Consider the following 26873-nt stretch of genomic DNA (forward strand, 5'->3'; position numbering starts at 1 on the left):
TGTATAAATGAACTGCAATAAGAGAGGGAGTAGAGACATTAATTTCTTCACAATCAAAATGTTTATTCATTTGGTTTATAAATTTTTGAGATGATCGTGGATATTAGATGCAAAATTATCAAACAATCAATACCTCAGACGGAAATAATCGATCACCGATAAAGATATTATAATTTGATCCTCTTTTCACGTTTCATATACTAATAAAGTAAGCTGGACAAAGTTGTATATGCTCAAAGTGTATTTTTCTTGAGTTCTTGTTGGGTTGTTACAATTTCAGCATCGCTAAATGAGCCCCCTACCCCCCCCCCGAACCCCTTCTTAATGGTTATGAAATTTGCATTCAATTCCTATGTACCGTTTTCGAGACAACAACATTTTGTTGACGCGTTTAAAAGCAGAATTGAACTTGAAGATGTAATGTCATCGAAGCAAACTTACAAATTTGTTTTATTTTGTTCTTTAAATTTGAGTTTAGTTTAATTTCCACCCCAAATTCAGATGCATCTCAGTATGAATACACAACAGTCAATGAATCATTCCTTATTTCACACATGCACTATAAGGTGAGTTGGAACCATTTATCCAATAAAATGTCAAACAGTAAAGTGTAAAATAAAGTAAAATAAAATATTTCGTTGTGAGTGCGCAACTATGACGTCACACCTGTTTGCTTCAAGTTCACTTATGGTAAAACTTAACTGTGACAATTTCAATTACCAATATCTCGAGAACGACTGGTAGGAAATGGATGCAAATTTGACCAGGATGCCTCGAAAGTGTTACTCAGAAATACATCTTTCTCTGAACTATCCTTTTAATTCTAAATGGTGAGAGTTGCATATTTGAGAGTTTCTATGCGTGAATTTCACTCTTCCCGGGTAGTGGCTTCACGCAAAAGGAGCTCTAAGCAACAACATGTTTTGTTTTATTGTCAATTCTTAACTGTGTGAATGTTAAGGTTTCACTATGAACTCTCTCCATACTCTCCCAATGAGGATCCTCACCCTGGACACTTTTAAGGAGTGAATTTCCAATTTATGGATAAAAAGAGTATGTATAGATTGAAACAAAATTGTCTTCTATTGTCTTGATTACTTCTCTGACATACGAACAACTGTTGAACGCAGGTTTTTTATTATCTATATCGAGGCCAGTTATAGACGCCATTTTCTGCTATGACGTCAGAGAATGTCAACATCAAAGTGTCAATCGCAAGAAAGTTATGCAGTTCTTTAAGGTACCCGTATTAAAAAGAGTTTTCACTTCCTTACAAATATTCTTGGCTGTGTGACTTTGTGTATTCTGTAACGAATTAAGAATTTAGGGACAGTGAGGGGGGGGGGGCGTGGCGAGGGGAAAGAAAGGGGTAGGAACTTATAAATATTAATAATAATTTCTGCATAAAAGAGTTCTTTGGAATATTGTTTTTGATCCCGTATACAACATGTGCTTCTCTGCACGCTAGTAGACAGGTTGGGGCACCGGAGTGGGTGGAGTGGCGTGCGCCAAACAGACTAATGTTCCCCTTCCCCATCTGTCAAAACTATCCAAACTTTTCTTCCAATTACTTTATATTTGAATTGATGGTGCAGATACATATCTTTCTTGGTGGTGCTGTTCTTAATACGAACTAAAGCATATAAAGTATGTAAATACATAGCCCATAATATACTTATTTGGCATATAGGGCGCATATATTGAAACCATTCTTCAATTGTTGCACCCCCACCCCCCTCCTCCCTCCTCCACCAGGCTCCTTCCAGCTCATGCATAATCTCCGCATTTCTTGATTTACTCAGAGGGACTTAGGGGGATGGATGAATTCCCTTCTCGTAATACTTTTTATTACTTTTATTTTAAGAAAAAGTCGCCCAGGAAAGAACCTGGGCACGAAAACCAAACTACCAAAACGACTGATCCACTTTAAACCCCAGGCCCCTTGCATCGGGACTGTGACTGTGTGACCATCGTCAGGTGTGCATCACCATTCCCCTCGAAAGAGAACAGATACTACACATGATCTAAACCACAGTAGGGTATTCGCAGGGCAGTAGCAGATTTCTTCGTGTTTCGTAATCTTCTTCTTCACTTAAGTAAATGAAACTTTGCACTTTGTCCTCGCACTGCATGTTTGTAAAGACGCTCTCCTCCACGCACATACCATCACTTTGTGTTCCTTCTATTGCAGACACTATAAGCTATGATATATACTAAAACAAACAAAAAAGAACAGAATAATTGATAACAAAAGAAAAAATAAATAGTGTGTTGCCCTGTAGAGAAAAGACAATCACGGTTTATGTGGAAGCCGCCCTCATATTGATAAGAAGATACGACGTGCAAGTGTAATATGAATATGCATAACATAATTATATGCATGAACAAGTGGCTGTGCGCAAAAGGGGTGGGGGAAGCGGGGGTATGGCCCACCTCCCATCCTCAGTCGTTTTTGTTTTTATGTTTTTTTTTTTTTTAAATTAGCCGGGGAAGAATTAGACCACGCCTACGGGTGTACATCAACCTGTTCAACTTCACACACGAAACTAATAATCAGTATTTGTTAGAAAACATTTTGTTTAGAGCTTGGAATAGTCTCAAAATGCCTCAGAATGCAAACATTTTGACCTTTTTTCATTTTCTGGGCATGCAGGAACCCTCAGACCTTCCTACATGTTATACTGTTAAAAAAAAAACAGTACCACACAATGCCTTTATAAAAATCTTTCATTGTCTCTGGCCTGTCCATATAGGTTCAGTCCCTCCCTAAATCAGTCGGGGAAATGTATACACCCATCCCCCTCCCCGATACATTAGCGAGGTATCCATCTTTTTCATTCAGTAAAGATAATTATGTCTCCCACAAATTTAATATTATCGTTTCTTTCATTTGGAAACCTCAATATCCCATCATCGCATGATCATGGTGTGATTTTGGTAAACAAGAAAAGTAACATTCCTCAGACATATACCCCTGTCTAGATATTATCGTCGTAAAGAACCACTATTTTATAGGTTAAGTCGACTCTTTACCGGTGACTTTCCTGACTCGAGTTTGAGTCATTGACTCGAGTAACTGTATCATGACTATGCGAGGGAAAAAGTTGAGTTACATCAATTTGAAATTAAATGATTCGAATCTGTGACGTGCAAAGGGCTTCAAAGGTTGGGGGAGTGGGAATACCAAATCACCCCACCCTCTCCCCCTCGAGGCTGGGGGAATGAACCTTGAAGAATGAAGAGTGTGGCTGTGGGATCGATGAATGTGACTCCCATGCATGTGTAGGCAAACTTTTTCAAAAGGCAGACAAATTAAAGAGGGCGCTACAAACAAGACATGGCTAGAGTTCATTTACAAAGGAACTTTATGGACATGGCCAGGCTCTGAGGTAAATATACTGCTCTAAGGCTGCTGAGAGACTTACAATGGATTCGGATGTCTCAGTCTGTGACAAGAACATAGTTCTCACAATTAGCATAGATACTACGCAGTCTAAATGTCTGCAGAAATTGGACGAGGGAGGGGTGGTGGGGGGGGGGGGGGTAAGGGGGGTAAGGGGTTATGTGTCAAAATGTTATTTGTTTGAATCGGGGCTTGCTTGAAAAGCTTTTTATAACAATCGGTTTTCATATGGATAAAAGAGGAAATGATGTATCTAGTTTCATCAATTTACTTTGACAAAAAGTTTTTATAACTTTCATCAAATGGTAATTCAAATAACAGTATGTATTTGTCTGTAGATTACGTCAAGTCAAACTTAAGGATCATTCAAAGTTATTTCGATACATATAGCTTAGAATTAGTTCAATTCAGTGGCGAATCAATGATGCGTTAGTATTTTCGCAGTCGTTTTTGGACACAGCTATAGTGGTTTAAATCCGAATTTGCAAAGCGTGCCCTCCCTTTGCAGTCGTATATTTGGGGGGGGGGGGGGGGGTGGGCGGGGTAGGACGGAAGTATATATAGGCCTATTCGTGGTATCTCTATCTCTCTCTCTCTCTCAATATGTGGTCACACAGATACTTTTTGATTTTCAAGTTGGAATGCAAGTGCCAATTATTAGAATTAACTTTAGAATTATTATTAACATTAGCATTTAGCATTAGAAATATAATCTGCATTTAGAATTATAGAAATAGCAACTAAAGTAGAATTTTAGAGTAGAATTATAGGTTAGAATTAGAAATTAGTATTTACATGAGAGCATTTGAATTAGAATAAGAATTGACTTAGAATTAGAAGTCTAGGAAATGGTGTAGTTATTTATTTCTTATACCGTCATGGTGTGCGGCTTACACCCTGTTTGTATATATCTTAAGTGATACTTTTTTTTAAATCTATAGCAGTGTGTTGTGAACTTCTTCTGCGTTTTGCGTTGAATTGCTACAATCGGATGATACCTGAACCATACGGTAGTCTATCGCTTAGCGGACCACCAAATCCCTCTAAATGAATGTGATAACACTGATAAACCCTACTTCAAGATGAAAATATACAATATCCATTCCAAGATCTTTCTGGAAAAGTGTTTGACGTTCATGATTGGTATTTGTGCTGATTTGTGTTCTTGTGTATATGTGAGGATGTGGGGGGGGGGGTGGAGAGAAGGGTTCCTTTGAAAATGAAATTCTCACCCATAAAGTTTCGAATAACATTAGCACGTTCCTTCTTTCTTTACCATTTACCACTGCAAATGTTTTTGAACCATTACATACGCAAATATACGGCCCCATCATAACATCCTTCCTATCCTTAACAGTCTCGTTTGAACGAGAGAAGCAAGTTCAGCAGTATAAACACGTGCATAGTCAATCACCAGATCCTAAAGTAGCCTGACTGTTGCTCTATACAGAGGCGTCAAGAAATAACTCAGACACCGGGGACATGTGTCTTTTGCACTATTCATTTTATGCTTTGACCGACTGCGTGCCCTTTCTCCCTCCTTTCGTCAGGCCTATTTCCAATCTCCGTGGTAAATGACTAAACTAAACTATTTCTAGGTATATTTCATTGTATGAGAACCAAAGCAATGATTTCAATGCCTTAGTAGACTCCGTTTTGGAATCCGAGCGCTAGTTGCCCCAGGAGTGGGATGCCTACGCAGTAACTACGACTGCCAAGGGCGTAGGAACCGGGGGGCTGGGGGCGCCAGCCCCCCAGTGAAGAATATGGCGGGAAGTATCATTCCGCCCCCCCCCCCCCGCTTTGCAAGTAAAAAAACCCTTTTTCATTTCCAAATGAGAAAAAAATCTCATTTGGAGCACCAAATTGCATTTAAGGCAAGGTGAAAATGCAAAATTATTTACAGAATGGAGTGGGTGGGTTGAAGTGTGCTATATTGCACCAAATTGCATCTGAGGCCACCTGGAAATGCAAAAAAATCCAAAGGGGGAGGGGGACACCGGCTATCAGTCTTCAGCCCCCCCCCCCCCCCCCACTCAAAAGTACCTTCCTACGCCACTGACGACTGCTATTTAAAAAATTAACATTGGTTACATCTTCACTATCCATTATCCCCAAAATTTGTCCATCCCATAGTTTGCAGGGCTTTCGATTTTATTTGGGGCTACTAAGTACATTTTCTAAGATAGGCATATAGACGTCTAATATTAGAGCCGCGCTCGAATAACCCGGTAAGGTTTGAAATGATTATTCAGTCCCGCTGCTTTCAGAAAACTTTTCAATTTTTTGATTGGCTATTTTAAATAGCGGCTAAGTCAAGTTTACCCATTGTTGCAATATGATTGGTTAGTGCATGCTTATTATGTTAATATTAGGGTGTCCCGCAATTGCTCAATTGTATGACACCCTCTCTGGATCATACGTTCGCGCTTTCGACACTGTGTGTGTATTCATATATATACTGTGTATGTGCATTAGCTACCGCAGCGCTCCATACTGGAGCGACGGTTCATGCTAATGACCTTATTGTGTATACGTATACTGCACTGTATACCAAGCTTCAAGGCATCCTGATATATCTTTGTGTCTTTCAATGCAGGTAACCCTATCGTTGCATACTTGATCTACCGTGTGAGTTTATCGCGTATGTGTGGCGCTAGCTTCAAGCATCATTGGGGTAAAGTGTAAGTTCGTTAAAAGGAAATGGAGAAGAGGATCGAACTCGAGTCGCGAGGTATGAAGGCAGATCAGGTAAGAAATTTCTTTGATTGTTTATAATTGAGAAAAGTATGACATGATCATTGTTTGCTTCAAAACAAGGGTCGCGGAGCGGTGACTGAGGCCCCATAGTGTACTGACAGTGCTACACACGTGTGTAAATGATGGTTATAAAATGCTAGTCTTAATTCCTTCTTTGTCCGAAATTCTCAAAATTTTCAGTTGATATTGTTTCTTGTAGACAAGTCTGAAGACTGCGTGATATTTTGGTGGACTAAGGTTGTACAATGTGGAGGAACTTGGTATTCCAATCGGCTAGGTAAAGACTTGTTTACGACCCAACTTAGAAACGACACACAACGAATACGAATCTCGCGCCATACGATTTACGCAGCCAGTCTTATGTGACAACAAAACACGAGTTCTTAAAATTGGAGGGTTTTATGAAAATTGGTACAAGAAATTGGCCGCCATGTATTCTGTGAGGTTGATTGTTCGCGTGCTTGTTAATTTTGCATGGGTTGGTAGTCTTAGGAAAGTCTAGCGTTGATTGTTGTGTCCTCAACAACAGTAATATTCATATCAGTCTAGCAAAAGCTACATCTAGCACCAAATGACTAACGTGGTTTACGTACTTTCTCATCATTTGGTTTCGGCAAACAAGAAGCTAAAATACCCCATTTGGTACCTTAAAAATAGTCGTTCATCTCGTACGTTATGCAGCGGTGTTCCACCTAAGCACATTCAAATAGTACACAAAATTTGTTTCTAACATTTTCACGGTGACACCTGTGTAAGATTGTCGTAGTTGATCCCTTAGTAACGTTGGTTCAAGCTCCACCCCGCCGTTCGTTCGTCCATTTTGACTGGAATTTGCTACCGATTTTCTCTCTGTCCATTCGAAATTTTGAAATTTAGTTTGCGTGAAGCAGCTTTTGAGATTGGCAAATATGTCCCTCTGGTAACACAGCGTAAAATTTGTCGCCAGAAATGGTTATTTTGAAGAGCATTTAGTGAAGCCGTATTGCCGTGGGTACACAACCTACGCTTACATATTACGAAATGCTCTGCATATGAGACACAGTACATGCATAGTGTATATGAGAATAAGTGTGTAAGGTTGTATATAAGGCTAGCGTGTGTAGAAATCATGTACATGTACAGTTCTGTAGTAATCCTCACTTCCCTGTAACGGATTGTTTGTTCGATCCCTTAACTTTGGTTTCGTACGTACCAAGCAAATGTGCTTTTACATTTACTGATTTCGAATTTTGGAGGGAATTTTGAATTTATGATATTAAAGTTGCATGCTTGCCTTTAAAAGGCCATTGGACTTTTCCATTTAAAGTGTGTTTTGTAATAGTAATTTTTTTTTTGGAGATACAAAAATGTTTCTGTAATGATAATTTAGCTACATCTTTCATATTTATGCAGCTGTTTTAGGAATTCATTTTAAATATACCACTAATCATTTTCTTCTCTTTTGTGCTAGTCCTTCCTTCATTTCTTACATCAAAAAATAACTTGCACATTTAATTGCACAAGTGTATGATATGCATTAATTACAATTAATCACCAAGTTGAAGCATGTCATTGAAGAAGTTGGTAATTGATTAAACAATATCAGCCATCTCGGATAAAAGTTTAGAATCCTTACCCCCTGGGTTGATACATAGTCTCTGTTGACCCTTTTGTGATTTGCTTCAAAACTGAGGTATTAAAGGGGTTAGGCATACATATACTACCTCAAAAACTCCTGTGTTGAGGTTAAAAAATGTATAAAATTAGAAAAAAAACATGTATGTACACACAGTATATGAAAAAGCAGTTCTTTCCCCCAACTGTTTTTTTTTTTTGGTGACATTTTTGAACTGACTTTGTTAATTATAGGAAATTTGGCAAAAAATCTAGGTGAATTGTCTATAGAAGTGTGTTTGGATGTTGGTAACCCTCATTTTGTAACCATGGTATATAAAGTCTGTTAGGGTTTTGTTTAAATAATATTTTGACCTTTCCTAGAAATCTTTGAGACCTCTTTAGGGTCATGCTGCATGGAAAGCACAGCTCTGTGTACCGATGACCAAAAGGAGGGCAGAATTATGTCTTAAAGATGTGTCTTTCCATGAATATGTTCTTCTTTTTAAGTAGATTCTGCATGAAATATTCTCTCCCCAAAATATTGGCAAGATGACAGTAATGGTTTGGGGAAGAAAAAAAAAATAGGTATATATACAGAGCAATACACAGTAGGCATACAGTGAGTAACCTGTGCAGCTACTAAAAGCAGGGTTCGCAGGTTTCTTCCGGGGGTGGAAAAAACCGCGGAATAAACCGCGGTTTATTCCACTCGGAAGAAATAGGTTTCTTCCAGTTTCTTCCGGACAAAATGGAAGAAACTCATTTTTTGGGGAAAAACTGTTGATAAAGTTTCATAACAACCTGCAATGATTTCTAACTATGTAATAAATGGACAAGAAGCACTATAGTGTCATCTAGGTAGTCTATATCTAGGTTTGGAGCACATGACCTGCTTCCAGCATATACTGTACACAATATAGTACTAGGCTACTAGCATTGGACAATTCAGGGAACAACTATGGGCAAGCAATATTTTGCAGACCAAGATGGTCCTGATTATAGCCCAGTTCTTAGTTAAAAACTATTTTCTAAGTGGAGGGGCAAGTGTTCCCTGGAAATTAGTGTAGGCCTACTACAATGCACACTCATTTCTAAGAGTACATTGACCACTATGACCATATTTTGTGGAGATTGAACTCAAGACATGAGGGTTACAGATTCGACTGGAAGTTGTAGCGTGAAATGAGGGCTGGCTCGTGGCCAGCTGTGTTTAATTGTGGATGTTTGTTCTTTTTGCTGTTGGGATTACAAGTCCTCCTGTTAACTACAAGTTGTAATTTAGGGAGTTGCAGAAATTAAACTGTTGCCTAAATCTAACAGATATTGTTCGGCTATTTTCTTGGTGTTAATTGTATTAAATCCTCAGTGCATGGGCCAATCCAGGTTAATCATTCATACAGTATGGCCAGTTATGCAATTCTGGTTGATGGGGGGATCGTGAGATGATAAGTAGTCCTTCAATATTGTGATATAAAGCAAACATCTTTTGGTGTAGAAAACAACCCAAAGTTATAATCAAAACAAAAATATCATATTTTGATGGTTTCAATGGTATGCATTTCAGTCAGATGGTGGTAAACTATTTGTCTCTTTATCATGTATGTGGGTTGTGCTGCGTATATGCCAATTTTCACAGTTTCTTCCAGTTTCTTCCGGAAGAAACTGGAAGAAACCTGGAAGAAACAGGTTTCTTCCAGTTTCTTCCACGTCCCCGGAAGAAATAGGTTTCTTCCGGAAGAAACCAAACCCTGACTAAAAGATCTTTGCCCTAAAATATTTGTCTCTCCATTCATTTCTTAGATCAAGGATTTAATCCTTGACAACTGCAGGAGTGGGGGCACCATCGAGGGTCTGACGTCAGACTTCATCAAATTGGAGAAGCTTAGTATGAATGGGGTTTGTCTGACCAGCCTCAAGAACTTTCCAGCTCTCGTGAGTTTGAAAAAGGTAAGGATGAAAGGCAGGAGTTTTTTTAGTACTCATCCCTGCGATGTCCTTCCCTGGAGGGCGTCACTGATAGTCGGTCGTTTTGTGTGAATTCTGACGAATAAAACGCAACGTCATGTGGCGGCCAAGCCGGTCACTTTCAGTCCTCCTTTGTGGCATGACGCGAGGAAATGCGAGATGCAGCGGAGACGAGAGGGGAGTGCCTGTAACGAAATAATTTGCTCATCTCCCTGTCCTCACAGAAAGGGGTACAACAAAAGTAACCTTTCTCGCAGAGTACTTCATCAGATGGGGGAAAAGATGGGGTGCCTTGCAAGGTGATGAATAATGCTGAAGTCCACAGGTTTTGCTCCAGTCCTTACACCATTACGACGACCATTTTCAAATTTTACTGCATATCAGATAATCACTAACGAACTTCCATTTTTTCTCTGATATTACAGTTGGAATTAAGTGATAACAGAATATCATCGGGACTGCAGCATCTGACCGGCTGTACGAACCTCAAGTCTCTAACTCTGAGCAACAATAATATCAAAGATTTTGAATCTTTAGAGCCATTGGTGAGTAGTGTTGATATTTTTGGAGCCATCGTTCTCTATCTGATATCTGTGGGTCGATGAACATTTTATGGGGGCGGGGGGGTGTTATGAGGGGAAATGGTTCAGTAAGGGCTTTGTGAAAAAGAAAAAAAGTGTGGTCTGTAATAGCTGATGGTGTCTGTCGATGTTAATGTGCCTCTGGTAAATAAGCTGGACGGTTGATTCTGTGAAGCCCAATTAGCTCAAGCCTACTGTAGATCGGGAGGTGGGCTCTGGAATATATCTGTATGCAGTGTTATACTTGACATCATCTCTATCTTCTACTTGCAGAAAGAATTAAAAAATCTCCAAACCCTAGATCTTTTTCATTGTAAAGTCACATCGCTGGACAACTACAGAGATAAGGTTTTTCAGCTACTTCCTCATATTAAATTCTTAGACGGTCTGGATAGGAATGAACAAGAAGATCAAGAATCCAGCGGGGAAGAAGAGGATGACGGTAAGTCCACGGCTGTCATGATAGAACATACTCATTAATGGTGACGATGCTGGTGGGTCGGGTGAATGATGGGAGGTGGTGGGGGTAAATGATGGGGGGGTGGGTGGGGTGAATGATGGGTGGGTGGGTGGGATGAATGATGGGTGGGTGGGTGGGGTGAATGATGGGGGTAGGCGGTGGTAACTGTGTGCTTTACTCTTAGGGTTTGATGAAAACATCTATGATTTACAGAGTTCTAAAACCCCCTTTGTTTTATGTCGTTCTAAGTCAAAGCCTCGTAATGAATTCATTCCGTTTGGTTTCTATTGTGCAATTTAACTTAATCATGTAATCATGGGGATATCCTCTCTTGCCGGGACTTTGCACACAAGCAAAAAGTACCTTTTTCTGTCATGATGTGATTATTTACTATACAGCAAAATGTACCGACCAGAAGATGGTAGAGTAAGGGACTGCTGATAATGATATGCATAACGAGGCCTTGAATGAAACAGGAATAACGTGTCGAAGGCCTAAATAGTTGCTCTCAAATCCTTTACAAATACAGACTTTTTAAAAAATCAGCCTGTGCAGTTTCTCAGATTAAAGGGGGACAATTTTTGCCAATATTTTTTTTTTTTTTTTTTTTTTTTCCTCTTGGGTCCAGTTTCAGAAAATGATGACGACGATGATGACGACGAAGATGATGAAGAAGTTGGCGATGATGACGCCGACGATGGAGTAGTCCAAATTAACTCTGATGATTCGGGTAGGGGCAAAAATGAGCTGGGTTTCTTACAGAACCCTGAATATATGTCCTATTTATCTTGTTAGCATATTTCAGAGAATGATTTTGTCCAGTACCACATTACAAAATGTTATGTGAAAAATGTATAGCAAATTTTTATACACATAAACCGTACTGTTTCTATAAGATTTTGAAAATTTGTTTTGAAATGTTTTTGATTTTTTTTTTTTGTGTGTGGAAATTTTGAAGATTTGTTATTATTCACTGTATTTGTGTGGATGAATATACTGTTACTGTCACAAGTGTTTGGCAGAGTGAAATTGTCTCAGAGGAGGAGACAATGAAGTGTGCGTGCTGCATTGAATCTGCTACATGTTTTGGGCAGCAATGCTGAACCTTCTAAAGGAATAGAGAAAGTATCTGAATACATAGTCTGCTACCGTAACAATTGCACTAGAAAGGTGTACCAAATGAAAATAATAAAAAACATAGTAATAATAATACACTGCATTCAGTTTGTGGGACACAGATTTTCTGTATGTAACCATTACATAGCCAGACTGTAGTACAAGATATAACCCCTCTCTACTTGATGGAGATCCAATGCATGGTGTCGCCAAAATGACAGAAAACTTGCAACCAAATTCAAAACGCAGCTTTCTATGGGTTTAAGTTATTCGGTAAGTTATTTCTCAAGGCGTCGGTCGAGCTATTTGTGTCTGCCTCGAATTTCATTTTCAAGATGTGTGGGGGAATGGCAAAGATAGTTGTGCCTTGTCGACGGTTGTGTAATGTAATGTTCGCCTGTACAGTTACTCCACAATGTATAAACTTGTTAAACCTCCTGATTGGGGGGTGACATGGTAATCAATTTCCTAGCGACTGCTGAAGCCTGTCAGCCCGGCGCAGGCCTCAAATTTCACGACGGCCATGGCCAACGGTGCCTTTCCAACTGGCCTTGGCGCCTTTAGGAAATCTGACGTTTTTACGGCCAAAAATGCCTGCCCTTTTTCTCCGATGTCCGCCGTGCCCTTTTTTTCAACCGGACAGGGAGTCAGGGTCAGAAATTAGCAGGGGCGACGGGCGATTCGCCCTCGCAAGTGCAAAAAGCCCTCAAGCACAATTGTGTTGCCCTAAAAATTGTGAAATTTGAGGCCTGCCGGCGTTTATCGTCAGTCTCTCTTCTCTTCTATGCTGTTACAGACGGTCCAGATGATGATGACGATGATGACGACGACGATGATGATGACGATGAGGAGGAAGTCGAGGGCGATGTCGACGGCCATGTCGACGGCGGAGTCCAGGGAGAAGTCGAGGGCGATGACGACGACGATGATGATGACGATGACGAGGATGACTTTGATGTGGAGGATGACGATGATGTGGTTGAGTTAGATCCGGAAGGAGCAGATAGTAGTGAAGTCGGACTGGAGTACCTTCAGAAATCCGATTTACCCGTGAGTATGAGTAATTACTCTCAGATCAGGCATGAGCAGAGCTTTTTCCACGAATTCGCAGAATATCTGTGATCTCTTTTCTACCTCGGGGAAAAAAACTATTATCCTAACACACTTTAGCATACGCAATTTTTGTAAAGTTCCGTGATATTTTTGTACCCCAGGCTCAAATCTGTCAAATACATATCTAAAGGGGTTCTGTCAATAATAGCAATCTCTTGTAAAACTGGTCCCTTCCGCAATCCCGGAATGATTGCTATTTTGATAAAACCGCGGTTCCTATTAGTGTTTGCACGGGTTACCCGGGTACCCGCCCGACACGATACTACCCGGTTCCAAATTTATTACCCGAATCCTAAGCAAAGTGATTTAAAAAAAAAAAGTGCAAACCGATGGTTAGGCTGATTTCCCATTGACTTAGTGTGTTGTTAGGCTACAATGTGGTCGAAGATAACAGCAATAACGAAGGGGCCCCCTCGACGCGATACTGTCCGGTTCCTAATTTATTACCCGAATCATACGCAAAGTGTGATTGTTTTAAAAAAAAATTGCAAACCGATGGTTAGGCTGATTTCCCATTGACTTAGTGTGTTGTTAGGCTACCATGTGTTCGAAGATAAGCAATAACGAAAGCTTTCCATAGATATCTTATAACTGCATCACAATTTCAGCTAATAAACAGATGGCTAGGTTAGACTACCCCCATTGACTTAGTGTGGGGTTAGGCAACCATGTGGTCGAACGTAACAGCAATAACGAAAGTATTCCATGGATGTCTAATAACTGCATCACAACTCCAGCAAATAAACAGATGGTTAGGCTTAGCTAGATTTCTCATTGCCTTAGTGTGGTGTTAGGCTACCATGTGGAAGAAATTATTATTTATTCATGCGTTTATTTCAAAGAAGGAAAGGCTGACAAGGAATTTTACGCTATGTTTATGGATTATAGACGGGATAACTAAAAAATAGTAATCGCAAGTGGCTTTTTACTATTAATCGTTCATTCCAAATGCGATCAAATTGCGCGAATCGCGCAATCTCGCGGCTAATGCGAACCCTGGGCCTGCATAATAGATAGTAGTAGTATTAGAAACTGGTTAAGAGCTAAATTGGATATTTATATGGTTTGATCCAATAGACGTGCACGAGCTAACATAAGCAGCGGCGGCAGTGCGATGTTAGTAGTAATGCTAATTATAATTAAATAATTAATTTATTAACAAGTTAATGAAAGAAACAGAAGCAAATAAAAATTATTGAGGGGGGTTTTATACCTTATCTTACACCTACGTATTTGAACATGAAAACATTGTCAGTAGAGAATATAATGCATTTATTACAACATCCAATATGTAATTTCTTCAAAATCGTGATACACGCGGGTAAACAAATTTTTTCCGGGTACCCGGATACCCGACGGGTAACGGCCCTCAGGTACCCGGTTCCCGATTTTTGGACCCGTGTAAACACTAGTTCCTATGCATAGTGGCTTGCCTCACCAAACTGCTTACGACAAAAACGCATCAGACTGCCGTCATTTGTTTTTCTTTGTTTTTCTGTTTTGTGTCACATGTATTTTTTCATCTTTTTTATCTTACTGCGAGTCAATCCGTGCAAAAGTCTTTAACATGGCAACTTAGTCAGGGCTCAATCTGAGACTGTCATTGACATCAAATCGATAACAAATTGTGGCAAAAGTTGCCAGAAATCCAGGGAATGAAGTGGGCAAATTGCTATACATTTGGAACAATGCAGATCAGTTATTGTGCACAGAAACCGTGGTAGCTTTCATCAGAGACAAACTTATAGAGCCCTTCAAAACTGATACTGATATTTTGAATAATAAATGATTCTCTGCAAAGCAATTCCCAAAGTGTACATGACTTCAGCTCACATTTTTTCCCCAGTATATACTTTTATCATGTTCATGTTGTATTGATTAAAGTTTACCAAAATATTTTCAAGTCAATGAACAGTGGATCCAAAGAAGAACCCAAGCCCTGTGGTCTACCCACAGGGCAAACCCGGCCCTCAGTTGATGGCGATCCCTATATAGACATCTGCATGTGCGAGTTAATGCAAATGTAACCACTAAATTATTCGCTGCTTTTATAAAAACTGATGCTTTATAAATTAATCCTTTGTTGTTCCATGATGAACTTCTTTGCTAGGAAAAAGGGACATTTGGATGATGGAAGTCCCTAGTCGTTGTGTATGGTTAGTGATTATATCGGCCATCCCCTCCCCCTCCCAAACTAACCGTTTTATTGAACTGTCATTTTAGGGCCCAGTTAATTGAAGGGTACAACTGTTTTGTGTCCAATCCTTTGAGTTGTCAAGTATTGACGACAAATTTTTGCTCACAAAACCTAAACTGATTTTGTTTTGTTTTCTCAGGATGAGGATGACGAAGATGAGGAAGACTTCAACCCTGACGAAGAAGATGGCGACGACGAAGAAGATATCGACGAAGAAGAAGACGAAGGTTGGTTAGATGAACAAAGTTCACTGAATCATATTCTCCCCAACATTGGTGAATGCCGAATTAAAAATGTCTTGTGGCTATTCACTTACTCAGTAGTCTCCTCATGGTAGTAGCAAAAAAAAGTGGCAAACATATAATTAAAAGATAATCTTGTTCTAAATTGTAAGAAAGGAGAAAAAGCCATGGTGGGCTTGAGCATTCTCAATGGAGAGACAACTGAAAGAATGGAAGGACCATTTTTTTTTAAACAAAATAACATTTCAGTAAAGTATCTTGTTGGCATACTTGATATGCCAGGCTACTTGTGGCTCAAGGGAGAATTTTGCCACTGCTCAATGCTAGAGATTTGTCAAGTATGGTTGTTTGTTCCACGAATGAATAACTCGACTAAATTAAAGATCATATCACAAAATGGATACTCAGTGCGATCTCTGTGAACGTCTCTTTAGAGGATGAAGGATTGGGCCAAAGTGAAATGGCCTTAAACCCTGGTTGAAGGGGGGGGGGGGTTGGAGGGTAGGCAGCTGACAGAGGCATGCAAGCCACATAGAGCAAGTATGGTAGCAAGGTAGGAGGCAGTATTATTGATCAATGACCACATCACTTGTAATAAATGTAAAACTTAAAAACTATCCTGATCCAAAGTGCTCGAAATGATTCAAAGGAAAATGCAATATCTATTTAATCCTTTGCTTTAATCTTTTAATCTCTCCAGACAAGCCAGCAGCTGATGGACAGGAGTCCAAAGAGTCGGAAGAATCGAGGGGCCAGAAGAGGAAACGGGAAGATGGGGACATAGACGGGGAGGAGAAGGCGGATTAGCAGGCTCTGCCATCCTCCCTGTATTCTCTAGGGCAAGCTAATAAAAAGACTTTGAGCAAAAATCCAAAGAAAATCGAAAACCAGACGACTGCGACAGTACTGACCCCCTATGCCTGACAATCTCGGTCTGTAGACAAAAATGCCCTAAGCTCTTAGGGGTTACAAGTTACTAGTGGATGCAAACATCTGTGTGTGTGGAGAAAGACTGGTGTTTGGAGAGAAATGAAAAAGGAAGAGCTCAATGATAAAGGGTGGACTATTTTTTAGTTGTGATACATCAATTTTTAACTTTTTAATCCTTAACCATTCATATTTTTTTTTCTCTCTCTCTCTTTGCTTAAAAACGAATCACTGTAGAATAGACTGCTGTAGGGGCCTCGTTCCCCTCATACGGACATGATACCCTTCTTTAGGTTCGGGGTATGGGCTTTGTTCCACTTGTAGTTTTCTTCAGTACAGATGACTTTAATAAATGTAGAAAGGCTTATGGACCAAAAACCTGTGCATTGGGGACAAGATGAAAGATTTCCATCAGCAGATTTGCAGGGCTGCTAGAGGAAAATGTTTGGATAGTGGTATGATAGCAAATTGGATAATGTATTGGTAACATCAAGTCTGTCAAATGCATACTCTGGCAGTGCTAATGTTGGCCATAAGCATTTAACAATAGACCCTTGCCATTGACTTTGTAATGTCCATCACTACCAACAGTAATTGGCATAGTGTCCTGCTTGTGTTAAGCTTCTGCACGACTGTCACTCACCCCACCCCCAACACCCCCACCCACCCCCATAGACACAAAAGGTGGAACATATGCTGAGCATAATACAATCAGCCATGGAGTCTTTATGTTGTTGCTCAGGGTCCAGAGTTAGTTATCTGTTCTTGCTGTGTCCCTGTTAACCTGATAATGTTGCCTTATGCTATCAAGTTTTTGAAGTGACTTCATGCCTTTTTTGTGTGTGTTAGCAAGGTAAAACAATGATCCTGCAGCTAAGCCCTGTGATAGCTTTCTCAAGGTAGCAGACTAGTATTGATTTGTATATAACATTGGCCTGGCAATTACTTAGGAATAATGAACAATAACCTGATAGGGAAGCATAGTGTACAAGTTACATGAAAGTGAAAAGAAGAAAAAAGTGAACATACCCTTTCTAGGTAAATGAAACCTTTGAAATAGAAGAAGAACCCCCCCCCCCCTAAATATATATATATTTATAAATTGAAGTGAAGACTCATTGAAAAACATTGAGAAGTTTTGCTCTTTATCAGAGGAAGTGGGGTTCTCAATTTTTCTTTGTTCCACTCATTTTTCTCATCTAGCCGTCCTTTTGGCTAGACATAATGGGGTACAGAATATTTTGTCGATTTGCCTCCACATTTTGCAAGGCTTTCAGGCTGGTGGTACCTTGGGGAAGTCCCCAGGGCTCTATTATGGATAATAATAACTATAGTCATAAACACAGTTTATAAAGTGCCGGTTTTCGACTTGAGTTGCTCATTGGCATTTTGCAGAAATAATAACCAACAATGAAATAAAGAAAAAATAAATGATAATATGTGACCTGGAAAAGAAAGGCCTTTATAGGTTTTTTTTTTTTTTAATAGACTCATGGTATTGGCAAGCCTAAATGAAGGTGGTAAACTGTTGCATACTTTTGCTGCAGTAACACAGAAAGATCTACAGCTCCATTTGTGTCTAGTAAAATGTGCCTGAAGAAGCCTTTGCGATGAAGATCTGAGATTTCTGACACCTGCCTTCATATCGTTCAACTAGATTAAATGGTTGAACAGGTTGAAAAAAATTGAACACCAAAACAGCAACTTTTTATTGTTTGACATTAATTCATGGTGCAAATTTTGTTCTTTGCTACATAACTACATGATATCGGGCAGAGTAGTAGTTATAAGGGGAAGGTGGGGGGGGGTGGGGGTGGTACTATTCTTTGGTAGCAGTGTTTTGATAAGACACAGCAAAAGTGTGTACATAATCAAACTCTTCTAACTCGCTTTTCTTTTGCTTTTTTCTTGGACGATTTTTCAGAAATTCTTTTTCCTTTTTTTGTTGTTGTACCGATCTCAACGAGCCATCCACACTGCTTGCAGTCCATTTAGGTTGCGGTCAAGACTTGGTCAAGTGTCTTGATCACTTTTTTTTTTCTTTTTTTTTTGGGATACATGATAATTTGCTGTGACAGAAAAGTGTAAATGGCATTTCTAGGTAGTAAACCTTTTGTAGTTAATAGCTTCATGGACGGGAATGTAATTAAATTTTAAGTTTATCTTAGATATGGTAATCATGAGTGAATCAACCGAAATGATAGACTGATAATAAACTTGCTGGTAATTTCATCCCCAGAGAACATTCCTGTAATTAATTAGAAAGGTGTTTGACTCTGTGATAACGACTCTATTGTGATGTTCAACTTTGACCTTTCACTCGTCAGCTTTATGTAAATAAGGTCCGCCTGGAGGTGGTCGTTTTATCACTTCCTGTCATATTGTGCATGTTTAGTATTCTCTTTAATGCCCTGTCACATATTCAACTACATGGAAAAGGGGAATGTTTCTACCCACCATATGGCTTACAATTAGCTCTTAGAGCATCGTTGCTTATTTTAGGGCAATGTTTCCCCAAATCTGAGTACGACCCAAAGTAAGATTGCAAATTGGGTCAGACTACGACATTGTCATAGATGATTTTATGATATGGATGTTGACTGCATAGTTACTGTTAGTCCATTTTCCAATTCTGTGCAAGTCATAAGAATACTTAGTAGTATCCACACAATAGTCTGCATATTTTCGACACCATTCTGGACATAATGCTTTTCAGTCCATTTCTAAGTCCGCACAGTCATAGTAATACTTGGTCTGTTTAGTTATGAGTCCACAGGAGTCTCCATAGTTTCAACACCATTCTGTACAATGCTATCCGGTGGTCCAATTTGAAGTGAGTGTAGTCATTGGAATATTTGGTTTTCTTAGTTACGAGTCCACACCATCGTCTGCATAGTTTAAAGACTACTCCGGACAAAATGCTATTCAGTCCATTTCTGAGTCTGCTTAGTTACATAAAGTCCAAAGCCATGTATCTTGAATGACCTCTCTTGACCAACAGTGATGCAGTCATTAGGGACATTTTATTGAATACACTTTAGAACCCCTATGCAAGTTCTAAGACAGTTAATTTAACATTAATGTAACAGTTTAATGCCTTTATTTAGTTTATGTGACCAGCAAGTCTGCAGACATGAGACCAGTTTGGTCAAACAGCATGATAATAAGGACCTGGAGAGTAGCTCCATTTGATCAAGGGTGTTTAAGCTTTGCCCTCTTGTGCTAGTTCTCGTACTACCTTTTGTGGGCAATTTTGTTTGTTATTATCACTGTATTATTTGCACCTTGATGTGTTTCTGTTTTTTAAACGAGGAAGCAAGTAGCTCTTTTCCAAATGACTATTCCAGTAATTTTTAATAATCACAAAAGTTATTTAAGTTAATTCACTACCCATCCTGACCCAACCATCTTTATCTCATAGTGGTAACTAAATTCTTCCTGTTGTGATTTCCAAGGAGTATGGTAGGGGATGGGGGGTTGCTTTGAAAGTTGCATTTAATGCATCACTGGGCTCTTTTGTACTATATTTAAGGATAATTGTCATACTCAGTGTGTGGCCTTCTCAAATGTTCAATGTATTTGTACAGTTTAATCCTTGTAAAGTATTAAATAAAAATTCTCAGAAATGATCAAATATGGTTTGTTTGACATCGTTTTCTTTTCACAACAATTCGCTGGTAGCCTCATACCACTTACTTTCAACTGTTTACAGATATGCTGTATTGGCTCCAAATATGCTAGATATTCAAATATGGTCACCTTTTGGTCAAAATTCTTAAACTCTTTGTATTACAACCTTCAAGGAAATTTTCTTCAGTCACCTTGAGTGTTCCTTTAAAAATGTCTGATAACAATTTGGAGAGCAATTAGAAAACCTTTAGCAATTATAGCATGCTATAATTTGGGCCTATACTGACTATCTTTAAACATGAAATTGTTACGAGAAATATGCCCATACCTGCAAAAGTGCTTGTGAGGCTTGCTTTAACCTCTGGGACTAAATCATTAAGATAAAAGAATTTCTTTTGTTAAACATTCAATGGTGATTGTAATTGGGCTGACAGAACTGGGGTTTGTAAAGGCAGTGGCGTAGGAAGGTACTTTTGAGTGGGGGGGCTAAAGACTGATGGCCAGCCTGGGGGAGGGGTCTAAAGGGGTCTCCCCCTTTGGAATTTTTTTGCATTTCCAGGTGGCCTCAGATGCAATTTGGTGCAATATTGCACACTTCAACACCCACTCCATTTTGTAAACTTAATTTTGTATTTTCACCTGGCCTTAGATGCAATTTGGTGATCCAAATGAGATTTTTTTTCTCATTTGGAAATGAAAAAGGGGTTTTTTGACTTGCGAACCGGGGGCGGAATGATACTTCCGCCCCTCCACATTTTTCACTGGGGGGGCTGGCGCCCCCCCCCAGCCCCCCCGGTTCCTACGCCCTTGTGTAAAGGTCCAATAAGTTCCCAGGTCTATAACGCTATGTGGAACGTTATTCCCAAATCACATTTGACATTGAATTATTGCATGACATGATCTTGAGTTCTTCGAGTCGGTTATATGAAGAATAATGCATCGCACGACTCGAAACATTTCAAGAAAGACACCACAGAAAAATACACCCACTACCAATTGCAAATTTAAAAATTTATTCTTTTTCCAAGTGTAAAATTTACATTAAACTATTTTGAAATAAAAAAGCTCATCTACCTTTTCCTTGTTTAACAAATATCCCCTCTCCAAACTTACAGTTTGTTATAATATGACCAAAATAAGCTTCATGCATAACGGCTTTGAAAAAATACCCATCTTTCAGCCTAAAGGTCAATTATTATTTCTTTGTGTGTGTGTGTGTTTTATCAAACTTAAGGAACAATATGTCATGTGTTATAATTAAATATTTCATTTCATGATGATTGTCTGCAAATATCAGCAACATATTGATTTGACAGGGGTTTGGAATAGAATTTAAATTCAATGTGCTACCCTTAACCCCACTCAATATGTTGTATAAAATGTGTTATCCCAGTCAACAGCACCCTCCCTCTCCCCACCACCCACCCACCCACTCCCCCACCCTCTCCCCCACCACCCCATGACTCATTACTGAGGAGACATTTTCTTCACACTGGGGTTTTCTTTAGGAAATTATCTTTTTGATACCCTTACAATGTTTGGCAGAGAGCTCCCAGAAACTATCCAGTGGTTAGAATCATGCACCTCAAATACAGCCAGCCATTTTAAGGTATTTTCTACTACATCAAAACTAATCTATTTTAATACATTTCTGATGTGATAAAAAAACCAAAACATGATGCATATTAATATAGTGATGATTATACTATTAAAACATTTGATATTAAAATATGACATTGCACTGTTTGAAACTGCCAATGAAAACACAGAATAAATTACTATAGCAACAATGAACAACACTGACTGAAATTTTCATGATCCTCATGGTACTAGTTTGCCTTCTTGGTCTATAATAATAATAATAATAAGGAATGCATTTGTGGATTAAATTTGTTTCATTAATGACTAACGAATATTCATTACGATTAATTACTCCCATGAAAACCTACAAATAAATTTTCTCCGAAATTCTCCAATATTATTGGAATTGCGCTTAATTGTATCTCAAGGCAGAGTCACATGAACAGGACATAAAACCATTTCTAACATATTTGTTAAGTTTTTGAGTTCATTACAGTCAAACATGGCTACGCCAAATTTTCACCCTTGTTTTTGTGAAAGACGAGTGTTTATAAATGCATCAGTAATTTCAACAAATTGATAGAAAACAAACTTGGGAATGAATTTTTGGAATTCGAAGACAAATGGGGGGAAAACAAAAGTGATGTATTGTAAGCTTAAGCAATATTATGCCATTTCAAATTAAATTATTTTAAGTAGTAAAGTAGAAGGCCAATCTGTAATGATTGACGTGAATGCAAGCATCACTTTATCTCTTATCAACTTAACATGATTGACTGGAAAATAGAAGGGAAAAGCAAAAAATCAGTGCTAGTAATTTGTCCAAGATGTCCGCCTTTAAAATATGCAAAAAACTCTGGAATGCGCCTTTCAGGCTTCAGAACCTCATTGTGACTAAAGTAATCCTTTTAGCAGTAAAATGAAGACTAGAGCACAGGAGAGGGGTAGGGTGGGTAGAAGTACAAAAAGATGAGCAAAACTAAGGTTTTTTTTAATAGAAAATTTCATAGTCAGAAGGACGTCTTAGCATGGATCTGCAGTAAGCTCAATGCGAATAATTACTGTAGCTTTCTAATTACAATTCTTCAGCAACAGATACAGACAAGCAGTTTGGCATGTAAACTACCAAAAAAATTGAGCACACATTTGTTTTTCTTAGTGTTACATACACTCATAACTAATATAGAGTTTAACATTTTTTATATCTGTAGATTTAATCAAATGACTAAGTCCCTGTTATTATCGGGATTATTATTGATACAACAATCTGGAATATTACTGATATCATGATCTGGAAATATTATTGATATTAGAATCTGGCATATTAAAAATAGCATAACATGGAATGCAGAGTTTGGCCAGCCAAAAATATGTGCAGAGTTAAAAAGAGCTAAAATTTGTATATATGTTGATTTATTCAAAATGACTTTTAATAGAAGTCTAAGTCCCTGTTATTTTCTGGATTATTACTGATCCAATATTCTGGAATATTACTGATATCATGATCTGGAATATTATTGATATTAGAATCTGGCATATTAAAAATATCATATTATGGAATGCAGAGTTTGGCCTCACAAAAATTTTGCAAAGGTACAAATGTCATTCAAAGAATTCTTTTGGCACATTTTATCTCTCACACAAGTTTCAAAACAAATGTTAATGGTAAAACCTGGAAATTGCTTGAATATTACCCAGGGGTTACCCTAATTCTTAACAAATGTTATTACTGGATCATCAAATATCTGTATAAGAAATTGCTACAAATAAATCATACCCAAGTCATACCCAAGTATTTCACTTTGTATATAGCTTAATAACTTATTCAATGGCAAACTAGATATACTAATGATTGTACGTAATATATGCTCAAGAAAAATAAAACAATGTTACATTATAAACAAACAACATACAATATACAAAAAAAGTATAACAGAATGATCATAATATTTTCCTAACCATTACAATCATGCAGCTATAATCAGGATGTTTCCTTTTAAACTATGACATACTACACCTTCATTGACATCAGAATCTGACTCAAATGTTTGTCAAAGGTAAATTATGCTGGCATAACTCTGCTCAAGTTTTGTTGGTATACTTTTCAAAGTCCTCCCCAATGCCCACCACCAACCCCCCACCTCTAGCCCCTCACCCCCCTCTTTTGCTACTGCATCAAATTCCTTTAACCTTCTTGCAAAGTATTTTCTTAAGCCAAACTATTTCACTCTTGTTTTAGTATGGACTGTGTGTCATGATGACCTACTTGCATGTAACAATATTAAAGGTGTTTATATTAACAATTCCTACATGCAAGTAGTGAAATGGTCAAGACACTGACCTTGTAATAGGTTACAAACTGTATATTAATGGCAGTCAATGAAACACTGTCAGTTTATAGCACAAAAATAAATGACCATCCCATATTTCTTGTTGCACTCTCGGGAACACATTTATCCATCACAAATAAATGCACTTTCCAAGAAATATGGCTGATGCAACTTCTGTAGCACACATTTACCATGTATGATGTGACACTCGAAGAACAACTTTTGCTTGGTGTGATGGTGGGAGAGGGGCGGGGGGGGGGGGGCGGGGGGAGGAAACACGATAATAACAATTTGCTCAAAAGTGTACTTATAGTACTGTAAGACTGGCACCTGAAATGAAGAGAAATCATGTACATCATCCTCCAATGTGGACGAAATTGCCTGATTTCTACTATTAAATTTCCTCCCCCTTTACTGATGAATATACTACTTAACCAAAAATGTAGTTGGGTAGTTTTATGAACTGGCAACACATCTGACAGTGAAGGATGTATATTGCCTTTAGTGTACCCAATGTTTAGTGCACTCTGTATAAAAGCCTTACTCAATACAAAGTCTGTAGCAAGTGATTCTGAGTTAAGGGGGTACCAATCATGTATAATTTGACACTTGAAGAGGGACAAGTTTTGCTGACGGGTAATGTGGGGGGGCGGGGGGGGAGGGGCAAAAGGTAATAAGATTTGCTCAAAAGTGTTAGTTAGAAGTACTGTAAGTCTGACCTGACATGAAGAGAAGTGAGTACATCACATCAACAATTTGAGGGGGGAGGGCAAAGGGGGGGGGCAGGAGAACAAACCATTTGAGGAGAGGCACAAATAGTTATGAAAAGGGGAAGCTTTTGTGCACATAATGGTGGCACAGATGGGGTGGGGCACAGAAAGTCTGCACAGGGAAGGCAACGCCTGCTTTGATCACACCAGCTATGTGGTTATCATTGCAAGAAGTCCAAGATGTCTACCAGTTGAATGAACAAGTGGAAGCACCCCAAAATGTCGAGCAAAAGGCTCTCCAAGTTCATGATCAAAATGTCTCCAGTTGGATGGAGCTGACACCAGTTTAGTGTGTGAATGGGGTATATTTCGGGCTAGCTAGTGCCGTCGTTGTACCTGTTACCCTAACAGTTTGATGCGGTGTACTGTTCCAACTCTTTCTCTAGTTGTCTTATACGTACATCTTTCAGACGAAGTTGACTCTTCAGTTGTTTGATCTCCTCTTTCTGCCGGAGATAGGCCTTGCGTATCTGCAGAAAGAAAAGACGTCAACGTGATACATCAGTGCTGTTTATATAGCCAAGACTTGCAGCCCCCCCCCCCCCAAAAAAAAAAGGGCAAAATGAAAATCAACGACACCAAAAGCACAAAGTGTTGATTGACATCTCAATTTCAACTGAAAGAACAACTGTTAAACGTTTTTAATTTATGCACATAGATTGGTTTGACGCAACCACCCATCAAGTTGAAGTTCATCTATTGATAGAAGTTCACTCCGGAATTGCAAATGCAATTTTTTTTGCACATTTACAACACATTTTTCTGTTTAATGTTTTTGGAGGATTTTTATGAATCTGAGTTACAAACGACAGGTTCAGAATAGTACTTGATGGGATAGTCTCACACGATACTGTTATCTGCCGAGGACAATGCTTGATTCTTTCTTCTCATTACCCTCTTTAAGATTTAGGAACCCAAGATGTTGGCACAATGCCGCATTCATGCCAGCAAGATAAAGAAAACCCTGTGACAACTGGTTACGTAAACAAAACATTTCTATCATCATTTCCAAGTTCAGTTCCAGGATGGAAGATGATATGAAAGGATGAGGTGGCTAACATACCAGTGCCAGTACTGTGACACTCATATACTACTCGGCTCCCTAGAAGTATTTCGAAGCTCAATTAAACACTGGATCCTTCGTTTCCCCTCCCTGCAGGCACCCCCCACCACCCCCCACCTCCCCCCGCCTCCCAAAACTACTTGTTCCTATTGAAACTTACTTGATCAGCACCCATTTCTTTTGATGTTAAAAGGTCATTTGTTTCCTTAGAGCTGGAGCTACGGGAAGTCACAGATTCTGTTTTGGTTATTGCAGTTGAGCGATCTGTAATGTCATCTTTGTCAGTCTCCTTTGAAGAAGTGGTGAGCCCCGGACTCAACACGAGGCCTCCGGGCTTATGTGATTCCAGAGACGAGGTCTTCGATGGAAGTATCGATATAGAATCGTCCATTTCGATTCTGATCGTTTCTTTCCCATCGTGACTCATCGATCTTTCAACTTTGGCTTTGGGTTTCCTATCGGGGGAATTCACGCTCTCCCCTCGCGGACGAGTTCTCTTCTCTGGCTTTGCCTGCACCTTTGGCGGTACACCGTTCTCCTTTGTCTTATTGTTCTCCCAGCGGGCTAGCCGCTGAGATAAACTCAAGCTTCCTTCCATTCCAGTTAATGTACTCTGGCGGTTTTGCTCCGTGCCATTCACGCTCCTATTTGATTCTGGTCTGACCTCCATACCGTCCTCCCCGCTGGAGACCGGCGGCATAGATTCCACAGCGTCATTTGTGCTGGCTGTCACAACCTCCTCCTCAATAATGTCCCATTGCTCCAACTCTTTCGACTCCTCTTTGCGTTCCAATGGAGGTTCCGAGGGCAATTCTTGTCTAGGCTTTTTCACTTCTACGGGCTCCTCTTTCAATTCATGGTTTTCGACTTTAGATGATTGTTCAGTTCTAGGTTTGCTTACTGTCTTAGGGGGTCCCCTATACCTTTCTTCTTTGGCCTTAGGAGTCGGGACTGATGGAGGGGGTTGCGTTCTCACCTTACGGCTAACACCTCCCAAAGAGACTAGAATCGGTGGCCGGTTAATTCCTGAAATCCATTCACTTGCTGTCAGAGCGGCCTCTGAGCTAAGTGTGTCTGGATATAAATCCTTTTGAAGAGCTTCATACTGGAGAAAAAAAATAATAGAATATTACATTAAC

The 26873-nt window shown here is 39.2% G+C and overlaps 2 protein-coding genes across 9 annotated transcripts in view; one reads left to right on the forward strand and one right to left on the reverse strand.

The window, feature by feature from the left end:
• The first annotated feature begins 5885 nt into the window (after positions 1-5885).
• Positions 5886-19994, forward strand: LOC139966613 (uncharacterized). Its single transcript, XM_071969832.1, has 8 exons — positions 5886-6154; positions 9560-9706; positions 10150-10269; positions 10579-10747; positions 11394-11495; positions 12678-12931; positions 15331-15418; positions 16134-19994. The coding sequence occupies exons 1-8, from the start codon at positions 6107-6109 to the stop codon at positions 16238-16240; spliced, it is 1035 nt and encodes a 344-aa protein (XP_071825933.1). The 5' UTR covers positions 5886-6106; the 3' UTR covers positions 16241-19994.
• Positions 19995-20980: 986 nt separating this feature from the next.
• Positions 20981-26873, reverse strand: part of LOC139966611 (coronin-2B-like) — a 46980-nt gene continuing 41087 nt past the window's right edge. For all 8 annotated transcript variants that reach the window (XM_071969824.1, XM_071969829.1, XM_071969822.1 and 5 more), the window contains 2 exons: positions 25895-26839; positions 20981-25141 (listed from right to left, as the gene is read on the reverse strand). In XM_071969824.1, the coding sequence (XP_071825925.1) occupies positions 25016-25141; positions 25895-26839 (1071 nt within the window). In that variant the 3' untranslated portion in view covers positions 20981-25015. The remainder of the gene's footprint in view (positions 25142-25894; positions 26840-26873) is intronic.

The sequence above is a fragment of the Apostichopus japonicus genome, chromosome 4 (genome assembly GCF_037975245.1).
Source record: "Apostichopus japonicus isolate 1M-3 chromosome 4, ASM3797524v1, whole genome shotgun sequence".
Lineage (NCBI taxonomy): Eukaryota > Metazoa > Echinodermata > Holothuroidea > Aspidochirotida > Stichopodidae > Apostichopus > Apostichopus japonicus.

Bases quoted from the DNA above. Each gene is read 5' to 3' on its own strand.
- LOC139966613 (XM_071969832.1), top strand. From the start codon at position 6,107: ATGGAGAAGAGGATCGAACTCGAGTCGCGAGGTATGAAGGCAGATCAG. The intron at 10,748-11,393 runs GTAAGTCCACGG...TCTTGGGTCCAG, and splicing joins CGGGGAAGAAGAGGATGACG to TTTCAGAAAATGATGACGAC. The intron at 11,496-12,677 runs GTAGGGGCAAAA...ATGCTGTTACAG, and splicing joins AATTAACTCTGATGATTCGG to ACGGTCCAGATGATGATGAC.